This window comes from Lontra canadensis, unplaced genomic scaffold (assembly GCF_010015895.1).
Source record: "Lontra canadensis isolate GAN:19392208 unplaced genomic scaffold, GSC_riverotter_1.0 scaffold13, whole genome shotgun sequence".
NCBI classification, from domain to species: domain Eukaryota; kingdom Metazoa; phylum Chordata; class Mammalia; order Carnivora; family Mustelidae; genus Lontra; species Lontra canadensis.
This window is the reverse complement of record NW_022631007.1, coordinates 429,258-450,083: the sequence shown is the minus strand read 5'-3', so window position 1 is coordinate 450,083 and position 20,826 is coordinate 429,258. Positions and strand designations below refer to the sequence as shown.

General features: G+C 55.0%; 2 protein-coding genes across 5 annotated transcripts; one reads left to right on the top strand and one right to left on the bottom strand.

Moving 5' to 3' along the window:
- Positions 1-94: 94 nt before the first annotated feature.
- LOC116867640 (mitochondrial chaperone BCS1) lies at positions 95-3,908 on the bottom strand. Its single transcript, XM_032857220.1, has 8 exons — positions 3,832-3,908; positions 2,229-2,596; positions 1,984-2,123; positions 1,608-1,802; positions 1,272-1,335; positions 867-1,036; positions 533-650; positions 95-401 (listed from the first exon to the last, which is right to left on the bottom strand). The coding sequence occupies exons 2-8, from the start codon at positions 2,546-2,548 to the stop codon at positions 149-151; spliced, it is 1,260 nt and encodes a 419-aa protein (XP_032713111.1). The 5' UTR covers positions 2,549-2,596; positions 3,832-3,908; the 3' UTR covers positions 95-148.
- Positions 3,909-3,956: 48 nt separating this feature from the next.
- ZNF142 (zinc finger protein 142) lies at positions 3,957-20,449 on the top strand. Of its 4 annotated transcripts, XM_032857216.1 has the most exons (10): positions 3,957-4,202; positions 4,469-4,620; positions 6,143-6,466; positions 9,150-9,749; positions 10,430-10,594; positions 11,517-12,341; positions 14,159-14,336; positions 15,104-17,996; positions 18,540-18,645; positions 19,567-20,449. In XM_032857216.1, exons 3-10 carry the CDS (start codon positions 6,187-6,189, stop codon positions 20,034-20,036), a joined length of 5,517 nt encoding a protein of 1,838 aa, XP_032713107.1. In that variant the 5' UTR covers positions 3,957-4,202; positions 4,469-4,620; positions 6,143-6,186; the 3' UTR covers positions 20,037-20,449. The 4 variants fall into 4 exon arrangements, with proteins under 4 accessions (XP_032713107.1, XP_032713106.1, XP_032713105.1 ...); XM_032857215.1 differs by lacking the exon at positions 3,957-4,202 and having other exon boundaries at positions 4,210-4,620; XM_032857214.1 differs by lacking the exons at positions 3,957-4,202; positions 4,469-4,620 and adding an exon at positions 4,629-4,836.
- Positions 20,450-20,826: the final 377 nt, after the last annotated feature.

Here is a 20,826-nt window from a genome sequence, read left to right as displayed (position 1 = left end):
CCTTAGCTTCTGTCCCCAGCACTTGCCTCTGTGGATGCCTGAGGGCCCCTGCTTTTTACTTAAGTACCCATCCAGGGAGGTTAGAGACCAGAGGGCTGTGGCAGGTGTTTATTGCTCCCGAGGGGGAGAGCCGAGCGCAGCCTGCGCGTCATGTCCTCAGAGACTCAGCATTGTGAATCGCCCCTGCAGGGTCATTCTTATACAGCATGAAGTAGCCCTGTACCTGGGCGGGACTGATGTGAGTCGTAACCTGAAGGACACGTCCTGCAAAGGCCTCAGCCAAGGAAGTTGCTTGCCCTGGATAGAACCTCTGGAACATCTGGGTCAGCTGCCAGTGTGAACAGTAGCCCACATACTCCTTCATGTCTACTCGTCCGGGGCGTATCAGGGCAGGGTCCAGCCTAAGAGAACAAGGCAGCAAAGGCAGAGTCATAGACACAAATACCTCTGGGACCCCCCCAGAAATGACGGTTCAGGTGCTGAGGGGTTGCAGTCTTGCCTCACAGCCTCAGGGGGCCTCACCCCTCCTTACCTGTCAACATGGTTGGTAGTCATGAACACGATGCGGGCCTCCGTGGACGCCACGCCATCCAAGGCATTGAGCAGTCCGCTGAAGGTGAGGCGACCTAGACCTTGGTACTTGACTGGGTCTAGAGAGAGGCAGAGATAAAGCAGCGTGGCTGGTCATGACTTTGCTTAAACCCTCTACTCCCACCACATTCCCCGATGTATCAGTGCCTCTCGTGGACTCCTGCCAACACCAGGCATCCTCGGTCAGCCCTCTGGATTTCCTTTTTCTTCCACTGCTCCTCACTTAACTCCTATATGCTTAACCTTCCCCTTCCCTCAAAACTCCCCTCACTCACTCTCTGCAGCTAGGTCCCGGCTAAGAAAGGCTGCGTCCACGTCCTCCAGGAGCACCAGGCTCTGCTGTGGGGCCACACTCAGCAGGTGGTTGAGCCGGTCATCAGAGAGGCTGGAGTCCGTGAGGCTCAGCAGGCAGATGCTGTGCTCCAGTTCCCCCGCCAGGGCTGTGCTGTGGGGGATGGGAGGACAGGAGATGGGCAACCTGGGGATCCATTCTCAGACAAATGCTTGTCCTCGCTGTCCTGGGTGGGTCTCAGAGACCTAACCCTTCTATCACCCGAACGCTTCTCATATCCCACATTTATCCTGTTCCTCAGTCCCCACATTCAAGTCCCTTTCCAACCCCACAGCCTTTTTTTTTTCTTTCCAGTTTACAGATTACAAGGAAATGTGACCCTACTCACATAAAACTGCTTTTTCCACAACCAGGGGGCCCATAAAGCAGGTAGCCACGTCTGTAGGGAATGCCTAGGAAATAGCCAAGAGGATCATCAAGACCTAAAATGAATTTGTGTACTCTATCCCAGATGTCCACATTCATTCCCAACCCTGACCCCTGGTGGCCTGATGACCTTAGTGTGAGAAGAAATCACCCCCATGACAACTGTTCTTTACCCTTGATCTCTGGGAAGTAGGCTAGAGCTTTATACTTGCCCTGTCTGGTCACAGAGACCAGCCTGTTTCCCCAGCTATGACATCGCATCAAAAACACCCCAGCCAAGACCCCAGCTGCCGCTCACCTCTGTCAGTGTACCACTTGGGATTATCAATGAATTCCCGGACATCTCTGACAATTCGGTTGGCCAGACCCTGTTCTAGAACCACAGAATTCAGTGGCCGCCGGCGGCGTGGATAGCCAAAAGGACGCCACTCAGAGGCCATGGCTGTGTACATCACTGTCTTCCCTTCCTCCTGCTGCAAGGCCAGCTCTCGAGCTGGGAGGGAGAAGATGAGAGGAAGCCAGTAATTCCTCTTTGCCATGCAATTAGGCCAAGCTGTGCCAAAAGAGCTTCCCTCTTGGTCCCCTGGGCTCAGATCCAAGCTTCCCTTACTTCAATGTCAAATGCCCCCATCCCTGCAACCCCCACAACAAAGCCAGCCCCTGCCATCCCACACCTTCCTCCAGGATGTTGAAGAAGACCTTTCGGTCAGTGCCCAGAGCTGTGAAGGTGACAGATTCCCAAGGGGTTCCTGTCTGCAGGTCTATCATCTGCATCTCTCGGCTTCGTTCCACTCGGATCCATTTCCCCTGATACCTGCATAAAAGTGGTCCACGTGGGGTGAATGAATGAATGGGTCAAATCCAGCTCCCCTCATTCTCTTCCTCTACTCTTGGAGCCCTCCCTGGTTCCCAAACTTACCAGATAAAGTGGTTTCCAGGGCTGGGGACAAATTCAAACTTGGTGGAGATGCGCCCACTCTCATGCTGAAGGTATGAAGTCTCAACACTGAGGTGCTGAGTACGGGTACTATGCTGGGTGAGCCAGCTAAGCAACCAGGCGTAGCTTCGGTCTCGAGCAGGGACTTCCAGCGTGATCATGTAATGACGCCGGAATGCCACCAGGCCCAGCTGGGCACCCTTCCGGGCCAGGGCCAGGGCTGTGCCCACACCTACAAGCCCAAAGCCAGCCCCAAAGTAGGGATTGTCTTTCAGGGCGAGAATAAAGTCTGAGAGGGGCATCTTGAGAGGGAAACACTGAACTTACAGGCTCTGAAGCATTTTCAAAACCTGGGGGTGGGGGTAGTGGAAATGGGACAAAACACAAGATTAGTTTAGAAACCAGACTCTGCAATCCATCCTCACCCTTGTCCCCCCCTCCCCCCAAACCACTGCAGAAGCAGGGTGCAGGAAGGATAGGTCAGTGCTACTGTGTTTTCAATATTCTCTGTGGGGTGGAGGGAGGGGCTAGAAGGCAAGACCCGACACTTCAGGCCCCTCTTTCCATTTTGCCCTTGATTATCCTGTTCATATCTCATTTCCTGCCAGAGGACTAGGTCTGAAGATTGTTTAAACATGAGAAAGCAATGTAGTCAGTGTCTCATCAGGATGATGGAAAGAATTTTTGTGGTCCCTGGGACTAGCTGAGATAGAAAGGAGCCCACTGGCCAGAATTAACAGGGAACGAAGAAGCTATTTTCTTCCACTGACCTGTCAGTAATCTCATGCCTTATCACCATTATTAATGACCTTGAAATACCCTGTCCTTTACATGTTCAATTATTAATTTCCTTTTTAGCCCTTTATTACCTCCCAACTAAACTGCCTCCTTAAGATTAATTTTAGTTCTTGAAATGTCATCTTAATGCTTCATCAAATTGCTACACAAGGACTTTCTTCCTAAATCTGCTTCAATCCTATTACTCTCCCTACTGCAACACCTCCAATGGCTGGCTCTCAACAGATCCCTGAATTAGGTAAAAATTCCTCTGCCCGGTACTCAACACCCTCCACAACACGGCGCCCATCTATCTTTCATAGCTTAGCGCCTAAAACTCCCTGTTGTACAAATACTCAAACCAGTTTGTTCTTGCTCAAGCAGGTGTCTTTACTCGGAACGCCCATTCTAATTGATTCCTTCCTTCTTTCCAATAGAAGACCTGTCCATCTGCTGCTTCCTCCATGGAGCTTTTCCCCGAATTTCCCCCAATAAAACGTGACCTAGTCTAATTCTAGAGATCCCGAGGGACAGGAGGCTACGTTGTTTCTACACCTTCCTGGCCTCCGCCACTTTGCGTAGGGCGCAGGGGGCACGCGTGGCGGTGAACTGACAGCCGAGACCACCGCCGAGGCTCAGAATAGAACCCAGAATGCCAAAATATCTATGCATGGAAGGCCTAAGACAAAGCGCTTCCCCCTCCCGTGCCTTGTCGGACACCCAGAAGCCCCCTCCCGAACCCCCTTAACACCCCAGCTCGCGCCTCCGGCGGCGTGGTTTGGAGTAACCCGTCACTCCGCCCCCTTACCGCCATGACTCTCTGGCCCTCCCTCTCGATGGTTTCAGCCCCGCGCAGTTGAGGAAACGCCGCTCGGCCCCGCCCCCGCGTACCTTCACCTACTTCCCGCCACACCCACCCAGCGGGCCGTGCCACTCTGCCCCACAACTCTCGATGGTACTCCTTGGGCTTCTCGGTTGGAGGAAGGGGTAAGGGGAGACGCCAGAGATAACCATAGAGTACCCCCGCCAGCCGACAAGGGGAAGAGAGAGCGGCCTCCATCGGCCCGAAGTCCTGGAGGCGGCTGGGCCGGAGGCGGTCGCACAAAGGGAGTCCCGGGAGGCCGCTCCAGCGGCTGGCGGACCATAGAGACGCGGCTCCTGCCCGCCCTGGGCCGGGAGGTGAGTGAGCGGCTGCCCGGCGGGAAGTAGGAGGGGATACGCGTGGAGCGGGCCGGAGGCAAAAGTTTCTCGAGCCCCAGGATGAGGGTGGGCCTGGGCGGCGGGACCCCTCGGGAGGAGGTGCTGAACGGAGCACGCCGACGATCGGGGCCCCGGCGCATCACAGCAGCAGTCCCGGTGCCCCAGCCGCGTCACTGCTCTGGACCCCGCCCGACTATCCGCTGCCTCGCCTCTGGACAGTAATCATGACGATGCTCCATCCCAAGCTTTGCTGGTTACAAAACGGCCTTGCCATTTGCTGGCTCTTGTGATTCTCGCTCTCGCCCAACGATGTGGACGCTGTCATCACCTCCACTTTATAGATAGGAAAGCTGAGGCCCTGGGAAGCGAGGTGACTGTATCTGTCTAAGGCCACGCGGTGAGTCAGAGCCCAAAGGCAGGTGGAAACCCGGGTGCCTCGGGTCTCATTCTTTCCGCAGGCCCTCTCTCCACCTTAATTTGTCCTTTCTCTTCCTCAATGCCTCTTGTGACTACCTGTCTGCCACCTTACCCGCCTTCCAGCGGCTGAAGGTTCAGGTTCTCCATCTAGACGGATAGTCCTCCTTGGCTCCCCGCAGAGCGGTGATAATATTCAGTAAGTGGAAGCTATGGTTTCCAGAGAACCCTCTGACCATGGAAGTGCACTTCCCAGCTACCTTCTGAATTCCCTGAGCCGAGGTTTTGAGTTGCAGAATTTTCACCAGCAACCTGGTTTCCTGGCCCTAAGCCCTCACTTGAGGGGCATGATTCAGTTTCATCCTTACACATTACTGTATATATTATTAATTATTCTTATACATTACTATCATTCTTATGCATTACTAATTATTCGGCTTCAGGTGACTTTGGCCCTGTATAACTGGATATGCAGTTTAGTTGCCGTTTATTTCTTGGTTGTGTTCTAGTGTTTTCAATATGAGGCCATAGTTAATGAGTTTGAAATTCCTCCAGGTGGGTTCCTTCATAACTAGAGAGGCACTGGTTTGTTATCCTTGTAGAAATCTAACTCTCCTCTGATGGATCTCCGTGTCTACAGTTCTTCACTAGAATCTCGTCTGTCTGACTTGCATAGATTGTTGTGGTTTGTGTTCAGTGAAGTGATAATGTCAGTCAGTTGTACTCAGAAAGCTCCACATCTAGGGAGGGAGACTGATAGGTCACAACGCTGCAGTGTGACAGTTTCCAACAGAGCTAGGTACAAGGTGCCAGTGGGACCCCAGAGAGAGTAACTGCTATGAACAGTGTCAAGAAGCCTTCATAGCCAAAGTGACATTGTGCAGATTCTTAAAGGACAGGCGTTGGTTAGCCAGATGAGAGAGATGGAGAAAGGGAAAAGGCCCATCACATGGAGGGGGAAAGGCATGTGTGAGGGTATGGGAGCAAAAGAGGATGTGGTGAGCTTGGGGAGTGGCAGCTCATTGATATGGCTGGGTCAGAGGTCTGTTAAGGGGCAACGTGGAAGATGAGTCTGGAGAGGTCAGCCAGGCCAGATCCTGAAGGAAGGGCCTTACACCCATAGTAAGGAATAGTGAGATCATAGTATGTTAAGAGGGGAAGGGACCTCTGAGATCCCTTGGCCCCAGTTTTGTTGCACATAAGAAAACTGAGGCCCAGATTGCTTAATGATTTCACCAAGGTCACTTAGCTCCAAGAGATATAACCTTCACTTTTTAATAAATTGGCCAAAACTTGTTGGCTCTCTCCTGATGCTGATTCCTATTAGCATCTGTCTAGTTTTTGTTCTGAACATTGTTGTAAAAAGAAAACTTCTAGGTTAACTAGGTGTGTTATGTTACCATCAAAGGAAATGCCTAAGTGGGCAGACACTGGGCCATGCCCCGGCACCAACGGGGAAGAAGGTGAGATTTCTAACTCTGATTTGTTTGGATTCTCTTCCATAGGCTTACCAGCACATAAGGAGACCACAGAACACCAGTCAGTGGTGATGACAGACCCCGTGTTGGACTCACAGCCAACCAACAACACTGGGGAGATGGATGGACTATGTCCGGAGCTATTGCTGATCCCCCCATCTCTCTCTAACCGTGGAATCCTGGAGCCCGTCCAGAGTCCCTGTCCTGCTGGGAACCCCACACCTTTGCCTGCTGACCCAGGCTGCCTGCTGGTAGAGGCCACAGCAACTGAAGAGGACACAGGGAACATGGAAATCATTGTGGAAGCAGTGGCTGGAAACCTGTCCCCAGGTGCTCCTGGAGAGACCCCAGGTACCCACTCTGTTGCTAGCAGGCCACTGGGACAGTCAGCCCTGAGGTTTTGTCCGTGCTATTTTTGACCCTTCTATATAAATATGATGAGAACACAAGGTAGCATCTTATTTTTACTCTTAGAGTTGTTGTCATTTGATTTGCAGTTGGTGAATGTTGATTGAAGCCTGGCAAGGTGGTTCACAAGCTGGTACCAAGCTCTTGGCAGAGTCTGTTCCTGCAAGGACTTCATGTCTGCTAGGCAGAGATCCAGATGGGAAGACCTTTCTGACACCTCCACCCAATCCTTACTCCTATAGTGTATCGACCCTCCCACTCAGGAACTGCAGCCAGGGATTAGGCAAAAGGCCCAGTGTCTCTACCACCCTGGGCTTGGCAGGGCTTCCCAGAAGTAATCTGGTATTTCCTTGCCCTAGTTTCTTGTGTGTAACATATGTAACTCTTCCAAGGCGTTTTGTCAGGAATGGGAGTTGAGCATTTATGTTTATGCTAGAAAAATGGTTCTCCCCTTTATTCTTCCCATAGCTACAACTTCTTATTTTTAGGTAACTTCCCTGTTTGTTAACTGCCATCCTCCGGCTACAGTTGTCACAACTTCCCTTGGCAGTGTGGTATGGTGACAACAAATCCTGGAAAAGATTAGCTAATTTGATCATAGAGTGTTTCTAAGCTTCTGTGTGGGGAAGCAAATAATAAAGAACAAACATGGGAAAAACAGTTGCAATATATAAGGGAGAATTAAACTCTAATTTTTTGTAAATATCATTTATTTATCAGAGAGAGAGAGCAAGAGCAGAGCAGGAGGGTGGGGCAGAGAGATAAGTGGGAGCCTGATGTGGGGCTCCATCCCAAGACATCCAAGACCCCTGAGGCGGGGCTTCATCCCAAGATCATAACCTGAGCTAACCCAGGCACCCTGGGTTAATCTCTTTAAAATTCAGAGAGCTCCGTAATAAGAAAAAAGGTGTTTTGTTTTTTTTGAGAGGGAAGAAAAACCTACATGCAGTTAGTAAAGAAGAATAAAAGTAGTCAATAACCATAAGAATGCTTAATCTCATTAACACACAAATAAATTTCACTAAAAATAATTATGAGGGGTGCTTGGCTGGCTCACTTGGAAGAGCCTGTGACTCTTGATGTTAGGGTTGTGAGTTCAAGCCTCATGATGGATGTAGAGATTACTAAAGAAAAAACAACAAAATCTTAAAAAAATAATAATTACTATGATATGCCATTGTTGTTTCTCAGTTTTGGCAAAAATTAAACATCTTTTATAATATCTAGTGTTGGTGGGAAAACAGATACTGTCTTACAGCTTGCAGAGAGTATAAATTTAGCATAACCTTTTGAAGGTCAATTTATTTACATAACAAATTTGAAAATATTCATACTCTGACCCAGAAATTCCATTTCCAGGGCTCTGTCCTCTAGAAAGACTCACACACATGCACAAGAATACAGGGATGAGGATGTCTAGAGCAGCTTTACTTACAAGGGTTCCAAATGACCCAAATGTCCATTAGTAAAGGCAAGCCCTCATTTTGACGTGTTTGTGCCCAGAGGTACTATGAATTGGACAAAAAAATATATTAGATATAAAGGTAATCGTAGAAAAAGTATCTGATCTATAACAAGTGGTGGCGGGGGGCGGGGCGGGGCAGCAAATTGCAGAGAAATGACTCCTAAAGGCCTAAAACAATATAGACCAAACTGTGTATATAAGGGTGGGGTTGGTTATTCTTTCTGGAGGTACATCCGTGTCATTTGAATTGTTGCACTGAATTTAAAAAAAAAAAAAGAAAACCAGGGCGCCTGGATGGTTCAATGGGTTAAGCCTCTGACTGAGGCTCAGGTCATGATCTCAGGGTCCTGGGATCGAGCCCCTCATTGGGCTCTCTGCTCGGCAGGGAGCCTGCTTCCCCATCTCTCTCTGCCTGCCTCTCTGCCTACTTTTGATATATGTATCTCTCTCTCTGTATCAAATAAATAAATAAAATCTTAAAAAAAAAAAAAAAGGGAAAGAAAAGCAGCAGAGTAGAAATGGCACAAACCTGGGCTGGAGTCAAGGCTCCGCCATGAGCAAGTACAATGTCCTTAAGCTCCCAGGACTCTGGGTCCTTCTTCTCGAAGGGCAGCTAGAGGACCCAGTGAGTGTTTCCTAAGCCTTTCTTTATCAAGGTCCTGCCCATTGCTAAAGAAATGCCAGTGATTACTCGTATGATTTGGGTCTTTTGAAAACAGATGTTCTTCATTTTATGAATTCCTGTGCCTTTGAGAAAAAAAAAATCTCTTTCCAAAAGTAAAAAGTAAGACTTTGTCATTCAAAGCTGCAGATATTACCCTTAGAGTGTCATTTTCTTCTTTTGCAAGTTTTCATTTGGGCCAAACGTATTGCCTTTCCTTAATGCTTTCCAGAATTGGTTAACGCTTGTTGTATTCATTTAGCAAATGTTTATTAAATACCTGTTTTATGTTGGCATATTGTGCTACATACTGGGAACCCAGGTCCCATGCAAGCAGACTGTCCCTGACCTTATGGGGCTTACCATCCCCGTATAAGTCTTAACATCTATCTGCATCCCACCAATATTAAAAGATTCGCCTACGTTTTCTACTAGTAGCTAACGCCTAGGAGTCTCGTTCCATCTCATGCCGTGCTTCTCTTTCGGTCCTCTGCCTGCAGGTGTCCTGGTAAAGGTGGTGGAGGTGTACTTCTGTGAGCGCTGTGAGCAGAGCTTTGCAGAGCCCACTCTGCTGGCCCTGCACCAGTGTGCTGAGCCCCTCATACAGCCTCTGCCGGGCCTCTCTGGCCCCCCATGCTCCGATGAGCTCACCCCCGGCAACCTCCCTCTCTCTGGCCCTATGCAGGGGCAGGGCCTGCCAGATAGCCCCCTGCCGTGCCCCGTGTGTAGACAGGAGTTTGCCCAGCCCCAGGCCCTGAAGAGCCACTTCAAGAGTCACCGGGGCCCTCCCGCCACCTTCCCCTGCCCGGAGTCCGGCTGTACGTTCTCTGCGGAAGATCGCAAGGCCCTGCAGCTCCACCTGAGGCAGGCCCATGCCACGGTCCCCGTGCCGTGCTCCTTCCGGGGCTGCCCCCTGCTCTTCGGGAGCCGGCAGGCCATGGAGCTGCACCGACAGGCCCATTACCCCTTCCACTGCAACCATTGCAGCTTTATGGGTTCCAACGTCAAACTCTTCCGGCAGCATCAGCGGAGCCACGGGCCTGGGCCGCAGGGAGAACTCTCTGTTCGGCAGGGTCCTCCGGCCCAGGAGCTGCTGCCAGGTATGAGACCGGGTCTTTTTTTTTTTTTTTTTTTTTTTTTTTTTTTTTTTTTGTCTCAAAAAGAGGGCATGGGGTGAATAGAGGAGGAGGAGGAAATAGGTTGGGAGAGACCAGGATTCTGCTGCAAGACTAGGCTTGCTGAGACCAGTCAGTGCCGTATTCCCAAAGAGAAGACCCCTCTTTCCTGGGAAATAGCCTTACACCTTTGCCTTATTGAAGCAACCGCCTCTGTGGAGGGGTAGAGCGATGGATCAGAGGGGACAGGGTGTGACCCTGAATTGCTGAGTTCAGCTTCTCAGTAGACCGCTTTAGAGGTCTGGCTATGTTTACCTGCACTGAGCCACCAGCCATTAGCCCTGGGAACCGAGGCCAGGGAAGTGCAGTCTCCCCAGTCTGTACCTCCCAGCCCCCTCCCCCCACTGGAGCGATCTCAAAGCCCTTGCCTTCAAGGGGTGTGAGGATGGTGTCATCTGAGGTTTGACTTGCTTTAGGTTGGAGTGTTAATGATAGCTTAGCTTCTCCTGTCTTGAGTGGTAATAAATGGATAGACCTAGAATCCAAGCGCAAGATTCTCTTATTCTAAATGGGGAGGGGGCAGTCCTGCCAGCCCGGAAGAGGAGCAGGAGAAACATCATTGCGGTCGTTGGCTCCCATAGACATCAAGTTTTATGTGTCTCCAGCTCCCAGACTGCCCCCTAGAGGGGGTGAGCCGTCAGAACGAGCAGAGGCGACCTTGCCCAGGGAGCAGTCAGCGGATGAAGGGGACGCGGAGGAAGAGGAGAGTGGCGCTCTGAAGGACACCCAGAAAGGCCTGGAGAAGGGCCAGGGAGCTCAGCAGTTAGAAGGTAATGACATGGTTAGGCGTGAACCTCTTGGTGGTGAGGAGGAATGGATTGTGGAGAGACTGACATTGAGGCTCTCTGGGGTTTGGTTTTCTGGGTGTTGGTTCATGGCCTCTGGTTCTTACCCTTCCACTTTGACCTATGTAGTGGGAAAATGATAAATGGGTAAAGACTGTAGAAACACAGAGTAGGGGTTGCTCTCCTAGGCTGGTCTTCCTCAGGCAGAGGCTCTTTTGCAGGGAAGGAGACAGTGATATTGATTATATAAAGATGCCGGAGGTTACTGGTCAGCAGGCTGTTTTGTCTGGCATCGGGCCCATGAAGATTTTTATTTCTGAATCCTTGCTTCCCAGCTTTCCAACTCTGTAGAACCACATTTGCAACCCATCCTTCCCCCACAGAGCACGTTTCCTGTCAAGTGACTAGAAAAGATCTGATCGTGTGTATGACCAATTCTCGCTGATCTCGAACTCAGTGAACCAGTGTTTAGATGAGGAGTACTTGACCTTCTTCTCTTCCCTTTTACATACTCTGCGCATTTCTTGGCCTTCCAGCCAACCCTGCCAATCCCGCTGCCTACCCTCACAAACAAGGGCAGGAAGAGTGAGAATGCTTCTTCCAGATTGTTCTCTTGAGCAGCTCTAGACAAAGGCTCGGGAATAGTGGGGAGCTGGGGGAAGCACTTCAGATGGGCCCACAACCAGGTCAGAGAAATCCTTGTGATTTGGCTTCCTTCAGTACTTGAACTTCTCACCCCCTTTGTGAGCCTGCCCTGCTGGAGATGCCGTTGTTAGGTCCCCCACAGAGAGAGATGAAAGGCCTCCTAACGTCGTGTCCGGACAAATCATGGTTCTCCCGTGAGCTGGCCAGCCCCCAGCTTCTCAGAGAATCTCGCCGACAACCCTCTCTCCCTTTCCCTCTCCAGGGGACGTGCCTCCTGGCACCGAGTCCCTCTTCAAGACTCACATGTGCCCGGAGTGCAAGCGCTGCTTCAAGAAGCGGACGCACCTGGTGGAGCACCTGCACCTGCACTTCCCCGACCCCAGCCTGCAGTGCCCCAACTGCCAGAAGTTCTTCACCAGCAAGAGCAAGCTGAAGACGCACCTGCTGCGGGAGCTGGGCCAGAAGGCCCACCGCTGCCCGCTGTGCCACTACAGCGCCGTGGAGAGGAATGCGCTGAACCGCCACATGGCCAGCATGCACGAGGACATTTCCAACTTCTACTCGGACACCTACGCCTGCCCCGTGTGCCGGGAGGAGTTCCGCCTCAGCCAGGCCCTGAAGGAGCACCTCAAGAGCCACACGGCGGCGGCCGCCGCGGGGCCGCTGCCCCTGCGCTGCTTTCAGGAGGGCTGCGGCTACGCGGCCCCGGACCGCAAGGCCTTCATCAAGCACCTGAAGGAGAGCCACGGCGCACGGGCTGTCGAGTGCCGCCATCACTCGTGCCCCCTGCTCTTCGCCAGCGCCGAGGCCATGGAGGCGCACCGCAAGAGCCACTATGCCTTCCACTGCCCACACTGCGACTTCGCCTGCTCCAACAAGCACGCGTTCCGCAAACACAAGAAGCAGGGCCATGCGGGCAGCGAGGAGCTGCGCTGCACCTTCTGCCCCTTTGCCACCTTCAACCCCGTGGCCTACCAGGACCACGTGGGCAAGATGCACGCCCACGAGAAGATCCACCAGTGCCCCGAGTGCGCCTTCGCCACCGCCCACAAGAGGGTGCTCATTCGCCACATGCTGCTGCACACCGGTGAGCCCACCTTCTGCCCCTGCGGTCACACCGGTCACGTGGCGGTCGCTGGGCGCGTGTGCCAGATTCGAGGCCCACAAGGGGCTCTGCGTCCGTCGTTCCTAGAACCAGATCTACCATTTGTAGTTTACAAAGGAGCCTTAAGTTGAGGGTCTCCCGGCTAGTGAAATGGTTAAGCTAGGATGGGAGTCCAGGTGGTCTGAGCCGAAGGTCATGGAGAGAGACCTTCCTTTGTGATTCAGGTTTGGAGATGAGGGGCAAGTGGCCCAAGCCTCCCATACATGAGAGAGCCTTGGGAGCTGACTCAGTCCATAATTGGTTGCCAGCATTATACTGATGCTTTGAGTGACAACCAGATTAAGCTTCCTGCTGTGGCCCCGCCCCACTTGCGATCTCTAAGCAAGCATCAGTGGGTTTGACAAGACATTTAAAAAAAAAATCTCATCGAAGATTCTAGTTTAGGAGGATAGCTCTTAGGCAGCTTGGGGCAAAGCCATTGTTTCCAGCGAACAGTTCGTTTCTGTGCATGCCTTAGTCACCAAAGGTCATTTTTCTAAGGCCCTTCATAAAATTTCCCATCTCTACAGTGCTCTATGGTTTGCCGAGTTATTTTTACATTGTCTCATTTAATGCATAAAGATAGTCTTGCAAGAAAGGCAAGTGAAGGAGAGGAACTGAACATTTAAATGCCCTGTTGCGGGATCATACTGCTAATGTTAGAACTGGAGCCAGAGTACCATTTCGCTTGCCTTTCACCACAGGGAAATGGGCTAAGTGGGCAGGCAGGGATCACAGGGAAGGGTCCTGAAGGAACGTGCCCCCAGCCTCTTAGCACCAGCTCTTACCCAATCCCATAGACAGCTCTTCCTTGAGTCCTTACGGGGCACCGCTGAGGACTTTGGGATGTCTTACTTAATCTTCTCACCAGCCTTGAGCAATCAGTATTTTTGTTGCCCCCCTCTTTGGAGACAAGGAAAAACAGACTCGGAGGGGTTATGTGACTTGTCCAAGACCACGTAGTAGTAGTCAGCTGGGATCTAAACCACGACTTCATAGCTCTGTGGTTTCCCCGCGCCCCGCCTTCTTTCTTTATAAAATGAGGCGGTCCTAGGACCTGCTTCATAGGGCTGCCAGGAAGAGTCAGTAAGAGCAGACATGTTTTTTTAAAGATTTTATTTATGTATTTGACAGAACAAGAGAGCAGAAGCAGGGGGAGCAGCAGGCAGAGGGAGAGGGAGAAGCACACTCCTTGCTGAGCAGAGAGCCCGACATGGGGCTCGATCTCAGGACCCTGGGATGGTGACTTGAGCCAGAGGCAGATGTTTAACCAACTGAGCCACCCAGGCTCCCCAAGAGGGGGCGTTTTTATAACGCACGTTCTGTCCATGTTAGCTATTAATATCCTTACTAATGGGTTGGACTCCAGAGTCCAAATTCTTAACCACTACGTCACACGGCCTAGTTTTTTTCTCCTTTTCTGCTGGAGGGAATTCGGGTAAGTGGAGCAGTCGGCCATTAAAACTAACAAGCTCTACAGCATCCAGGTAGACTTGCAGACTGGTTGTGGAAAGTATGGTCTTCACTTTCCCCCTGGCTTCCTCCATGTCGGAGTGGGGGAGAGGGCCAGAAGCAGTGCTGACCGTTGGGAGCCACACGCCGGGTGGTGCGGGAGGCTTTCGCTTGTGCTCAGCATCAGGGCAAGCTTGCGGGTGGGAGCACAGGGCAAGCTTGCGGGTGGGAGCACAGTCTGTGCACTCCCTCAATCCACATCTGACCTGTTTCCTCCCCTCCCATCCCTACCCACACCCACACCCAAGGTGAGAAACCTCATAAGTGTGAACTCTGCGATTTCACGTGCCGAGACGTGAGCTACCTGTCCAAGCACATGCTGACCCACTCCAACACCAAGGATTACATGTGCACTGAGTGTGGCTACGTCACCAAGTGGAAGCATTACCTCAGTGTGCACATGCGGAAACACGCGGGGGACCTCAGGTATGAGTGCGTGCGCCCTCCCCGCTCCCGTCCTCGCCCAGGAAGCTGACGCTAAGCTAGCCTCCTCTTAAACTCACTGTGCTCTCCTGGCCTCAGAATGACTCCTCCCCGTGCCCCTCTCTGCTCCTCTGGTCTCTGCTCCATTGCCGGTAGCTGGCTTCTGTGCCTGTGGCCCCCTCTGAACAGGGAGAACTCTCTGGGCTCAGGGAAGGGAGCATAGACCCAGAGTCCAGGCCCAGACGTGATGGTGTCCCTTGAGCTCTCACAAAGTCCATGCCTAGGAAAGTTGGGAGACAACACTTGCGACCCCCCCATCCTAGCAACATTCCCCATCCAGGCAAAGTTCCCCGCTGCACTGTGGCTCTGCTGGCCAGGGGGTCTTTGCTGAGCTTTCACGCCTCTGGGGGAGAATGGGATCTAGGCACAGACACCAGCCCCGTGAGGCCATAGCCCTGCAGTTCCTTCGGAGTCCACAGCAGGTGGCTGATCTGTGCTGTGTTCCCTGTGGGAGCAACATAGAGCAGGGGTCAGAACACAAGCACTGAAGGTGGGCTGTCTGCCCTTCCCTTCTTTGTGACCCAAGGCAGGTCATTAACCTCTGTGTGCTTGAGTCTCCTCCTTTGGAAGCAGATGCCCAGTCTGTGGGGTAGTGGTAGAGAATGGGTTAGATGACATGAGTCCTGCCCTGAGTGCAGAGCCTTGTTCACAGGAAGTATTCATGGGTTCTGGAAGACTGAGCCTGGCCACTTTGCCTCCCCCCCAACCAGATACCAGTGCAACCAGTGCTCTTATCGCTGCCACCGGGCCGATCAGCTGAGCAGCCACAAGCTGCGCCACCAGGGCAAGTCCCTGATGTGCGAGGTGTGCGCCTTTGCGTGCAAGCGGAAGTACGAGCTGCAGAAGCACATGGCCTCCCAGCACCACCCAGGCCCGCCGGCCCCACTCTACCCCTGCCGCTACTGCAGCTACCAGAGCCGCCACAAGCAGGCGCTGCTGAGCCACGAGAACTGCAAGCACACCCGCCTGCGCGAGTTCCGCTGCCCGCTCTGTGACTACCGTACCTTCAGCAACACCACCCTCTTCTTCCACAAGCGCAAGGTCCACGGCTACGTGCCTGGCGACCAGGTGTGGCAGCTCCGCTATGCTGGCCAGGAGCCCGAGGGGGCTGGGCCGGGCCCAATGCCCCGACTGGACTCCGAGCCCCACAGCCAGCCACCTGCCCCGCCTGAGGGGCCAGACCAGGACCCTGCGCTGGCAGTGGAGCCCCACTCGGACCCGGCCCCGCCAGAGACCAGCGAGGAGGAGAGCACCGGGAGACAGGATGGCAGTGGGGTTCCGCAGGGTGACGACCTGGCTGGCAGCCCCAGTCTGGTGGAGGTTGATGAGGGAGGATGCACCCTGCACCTAGAGGCCTTGGGCGTAGAGCTGGAGCCTGTGGCTGAGCCACCCCTGGAGGAGATCACTGAAACCACCCCTGTGGCCTTCAGGCCCCTGGATCCCGCAGGGCCCCTGAGACTCGAAAGGCCAGATGGAACTTTGACTGAGCTATCTGCCTTTGAAGCTGCCGGGACTTCTGATTTGGGTGCTGTAGAAGAGCCTGTTCCGGAAAAGCCAGTCCCAGAGGCCCCCCAAAACCTCCCTTCCTCAGAGGAGCCCCCTGACAGCTGGGCGGGAGCCTTAAAGGCCGCTCTGCCTGCTGAGAGCACTCCGCTCCCCCAGTTCCCCGAGTCGGAGTCCCTGCTCAAGGCCCTGCGGAGACAGGACAAAGAGCAGGCCGAGGCTCTAGTCCTGGAGGGGCGGGTTCAGATGGTAGTCATCCAGGGAGAGGGGCGCGCCTTCCGCTGCCCACACTGCCCGTTCATTACCCGCCGGGAGAAGGCCCTGAGCGTGCACTCCAGGACCGGGTGCCAGGGCCGCCGAGGGCCCCTGCTGTGCCCCGAGTGTGGAGCCAGCTTCAAGCAACAGCGTGGCCTCAGCACCCACCTGCTGAAGAAGTGTCCCGCTCTGCTCAGGAAGAACAAGGCTTTGCCTGGACCGGGCTCCCCACTGCCCCCAGGTACCCAGGTCTCCAAGGACACAGAAGGTGTGAAGTCCCCCCCTGCCCTGCTAGAAGGAGAGCCAGTGCTCCCCAAAGAGGCTGCTGCTGCACTTCCAGGGGAGCCAGAAGAAGTAGAGGAGCCGCCTGGCCCGCGCTCCATGTCCGGGGACACCTTACCCGCAGAGACCCCTGAGAAGTTCCACTTCGAGCAGGGCAAGTTTCACTGCCACTCATGCCCGTTCCTGTGCTCCCGGCTCTCCTCCATCACCTCTCACGTGGCTGAAGGCTGCCGGGGGGGCCGCGGCGGGGGAGGAAAGCGAGGGGCTTCTCTTCTGAGCCGTGGGGACTCCGTCTCCCCCAGCAGTGGGAGTGCAGAGGGCAGCCCCAGGACTGGGGACACGGCATTGGCTCCAAAGCAGAAGGGGGCCCGCTTCTCCTGCCCGACGTGCCCCTTCAGCTGCCGCCAGGAGCGGGCCCTGAGGACGCACCAGAGCCGGGGCTGCCCCCTCGGAGAGTCTGGAGAGCTGCACTGCAGCCTCTGCTCCTTCACCGCCGCCGCTGCTGCCACCCTCAGGCTCCACCAGAAGCGGAGGCACCCCACCACCACCCCCCCAGCCCGCAGGCCCCGGCCCCCACTCCAGTGCGGGGACTGTGGCTTCACCTGCAAGCAGAGCCGCTGCCTACAGCAGCACCGGCGGCTCAAACACGAGGGAGTGAAGCCGCACCAGTGCCCCTTCTGTGACTTCTCCACCACTAGGCGGTACCGGCTGGAGGCCCACCAGTCGCGCCACACGGGGGTCGGCCGCATCCCCTGCAGCTCCTGCCCACAGACATTTGGTACCAACTCGAAACTGCGCCTGCACCGGCTGCGGGTCCATGATAAGACACCCACCCACTTCTGCCCGCTGTGCGATTATAGCGGCTACCTGCGACATGACATCACGCGCCACGTCAACAGCTGCCACCAGGGCACCCCCGCCTTCGCCTGCCCCCAGTGTGAGGCGCAGTTCAGCTCGGAGACGGCGCTCAAGCAGCATGCGCTGCGCCGGCACCCTGAGCCGCCCCCCACCACGCCGGGCTCCCCCGCCACCGAGGGCCCCCTGCGCTGCTCCCGCTGTGGGCTGCTATGTGCCAGCCCGGCCAGCCTGCGGGGCCACACCCGCAAGCAGCACCCGCGACTGGAGTGTGGGGCCTGCCAGGAGGCCTTCCCCAGCCGGCCGGCCCTGGACGAGCACCGGCGGCAGCAGCACTTCAGCCACCGCTGCCAGCTCTGTGACTTTGCAGCCCGGGAGCGTGCTGGCCTGGTTAGGCACTACCTGGAGCAGCACGAGGAGGAGGAGGAGGAGGCGGTGGTAGCAGGTGCGGAGACCCCGGAGGGCGGCGCGGGGGCCGGCCAGCACCCCCTGCGCTGCCCCTTCTGTGACTTCGCGTGCCGCCACCAGCTGGTGCTGGACCACCACGTGAAGGGGCACGGCGGCACCCGGCTGTACAAGTGCACCGACTGTGCCTACAGCACCAAGAACCGCCAGAAGATCACCTGGCACAGCCGCATCCACACGGGAGAGAAGCCCTACCGCTGCCACCTCTGTCCCTACGCCTGTGCCGACCCCTCCCGCCTCAAGGTGAGGCTGGTGGGGGGAAGCCACAGAGGCGGAGGGCGGGGAGGGGGCATGGTGGGAGGGGAAGGTGGACGGGCTCCGGGGGGTGGGGGGAAGCTCCCTGAGTCTTCTGGTCCCTACTCCTGGTTATCAGTTCTGGGATCTCCGTCAAACCCCCAAGCGGCCCCCCATTGAAGGAGGTGCTGATACGTCATAGCGCAGTTGCAAAGCGGAGATGCCCTTATGCAAGCATGGCCTGTGACGAAGGCTTTTATTGAGCGCTATTGCATGCTTGCCGTAATTTTAATCCTTGCAACACAGGAGGTGGAGTTAGTGCTGCTGTTTCTCATTTCACAGATTAATAGACTGGGAGTTTGGGCACAGGTAGTAAGTGGCAGAGCTGAGAAGGGGCAGACTGAGAGTTCGGCCCAGCAGGTTAGGTGTCGGCAGAGTGGCTGGACCCGGGAGCCTGCTTGGTGGAGGGAGCACGGCTGGGGTGGGAGCAACTTCACCGAGGACCAAGTGTGCGCATTTTCTAGGCACGCTCTGCTCTTCCCCCCCACACAGTACCACATGCGGATCCATAGGGAGGAACGGAAGTATCTGTGCCCCGACTGTGGCTACAAGTGCAAGTGGGTCAACCAGCTCAAGTACCACATGACCAAGCACACAGGTGAGTCTGTGTGGTTTCCGTGGGCCCATGGGGTCCCCCCATTCCTGGCACGCCCAGCCTCCCTGAGGTGGTGGATGTCCTTACTCAGATTCGGGGTGCACATTGAGGGGTGGGGGAGAGGCTGATGGGCCAGAATAGCTTCCCAACCCACTGAAGACCTGGGAGAATCAGAAGAGAGGTGAGCTTGAGGGCCTGGGTGTACTCTGTAAAAGCTTCCCTGCTGACCACGGCCCTAGGCCAGCGACCCCTTGCTGAGAGCCCCACAACATAAATGTGGCTGACAGAGGTCTGCTTAGTTATTGCAGACACAGTGGAGCTACTAGGAGTAATGGGAACATGAAAAGTTTGCCTGTTTTAGCTGCTTTGTTTCTCTTGGGTACGGAGTCCGGGAACTACAGGTGCTCTGCGGGTGGCTAAACAGCGACGTGTCTGTATTACGCATAGGATCCCCTCGCGTCCAGGCAATAACCAGATGCATTTCAGGGTGCTCTGCACCTACGGACGCCGCTCTCTTGCCTCTAATCCTTTCCCCTTAAGAATTTTCTTTTCCTTTCTGAGTTGAACATGGACTTCTCTGTAAATGGATCCCCAAGTTCCACAGGTACCCCATGATCATAAGGGGTTGGAGTTCCCCATCCAGAAACCCGATGGTATCTGAGTGAGTGGTCATCGCCGTCAGGCAGCTACTCAGGGGTCCAGTTAGTTATCAGCATCCATTGGGCACTCACTGTGCGAAAGGGGCTGTGTTGGGAGGAGGGCAGAGAAATGCCCGATGGCGCTGGAACATTCCACAGATGGCAGTTGTGAGTCAGTGTGCTGCTTGTGTCTTGTCCTGGGATCCCAGTGACTCCTGGGCCCGCTCCACGTGGCTCCACCAGCTCTGATTGTGACTGTGTCCGTTGGCCCTGCCCCCTCCCGTAGGCTTGAAGCCATACCAGTGCCCCGAGTGCGAGTATTGCACCAACCGGGCCGACGCGCTGCGCGTGCACCAGGAAACTCGGCACCGGGAGGCACGGGCCTTCATGTGCGAGCAGTGCGGCAAGGCCTTCAAGACCCGCTTCCTGCTGCGCACCCACCTCCGCAAGCACAGTGAGGCCAAGCCCTACGTGTGCAACGTGTGCCACCGCGCTTTCCGCTGGGCCGCCGGCCTGCGCCATCACGCCCTCACCCACACCGACCGGCACCCCTTCTTCTGCCGCCTCTGCAGCTACAAGGCCAAGCAGAAGTTCCAGGTGGTGAAGCATGTGCGCCGGCACCACCCGGACCAGGCCGACCCGAGCCAAGGAGTGGGGAAAGACCCCTCCACCCCCACGGTGCACCTGCATGACGTGCAGCTGGAGGACCCCAGCCCTCCTGCTCCTGCTGCTCCCCCGACAGGACCCGAGGGCTGAGCGCCTGCCCCTCCCCCACCATCACAGAGGGGTGGTCCCACACGGCAGACCTGCAGACCGGAAGCAGAGCTCGCCTGCGGCTCCAGGGCCTAAGGGAGGGCTGGCTTCGAGGTCTCGGGGGCTCAGGCTGTAGTACCGGGACGCTGATGGCCGTATAAGGAGTGACATGGACCACAGATTGATTTCCAGTTGAGACACCTTGTGTTTCTAACCCGTGAGTTCCCGCTTCCTTCATCGCTCCCCCAGAGCTCCCGGCTCTAAGACCTTGGCTTCGCCCATTCTGTCTTCCCCTTCCTCCTTGCTCTGTCTGGCCCTGTGTTTTTCCAGCACCCTCCAGACAGTTGTATCTGACCGCATGTGCTGTTGCGCCTCCTGCTCTCTGAAGCATGTTAAACAGAGTGGTGACGAGCTTACCGACGCATCCGTGTCCCTGACTGAGCACAGCTGGGCTGTCCTCTTGCTCTGGCCCATTCCCTCTCACACCTCTGTCTCTCCTTTGTCTCCTTCCATCTTCACTGAGGGATTCCGAAATGTTCCCGGGTCTGCCTTCCCTCTGCCCTTGAGCCTGTCTTGGCCCTTGCCCTGCTCCTTATTTCTGAGCCCCGAGGTCTACTTGTAGGTCGAGCAGTCAGCCTCCCCCTGGACGTAGCTTTAATTCGGCCTCCATCCTCAGCCTGGCCCAGCAGCCGCACAGGAGTTAAATCACAAGATAGTGGGAAAGGCGCACGACTTGAGGGAAGGGGGGTGGTGAGACTTTGTAATCCAGAATTCCGTGAGTTCCTCACAGTGA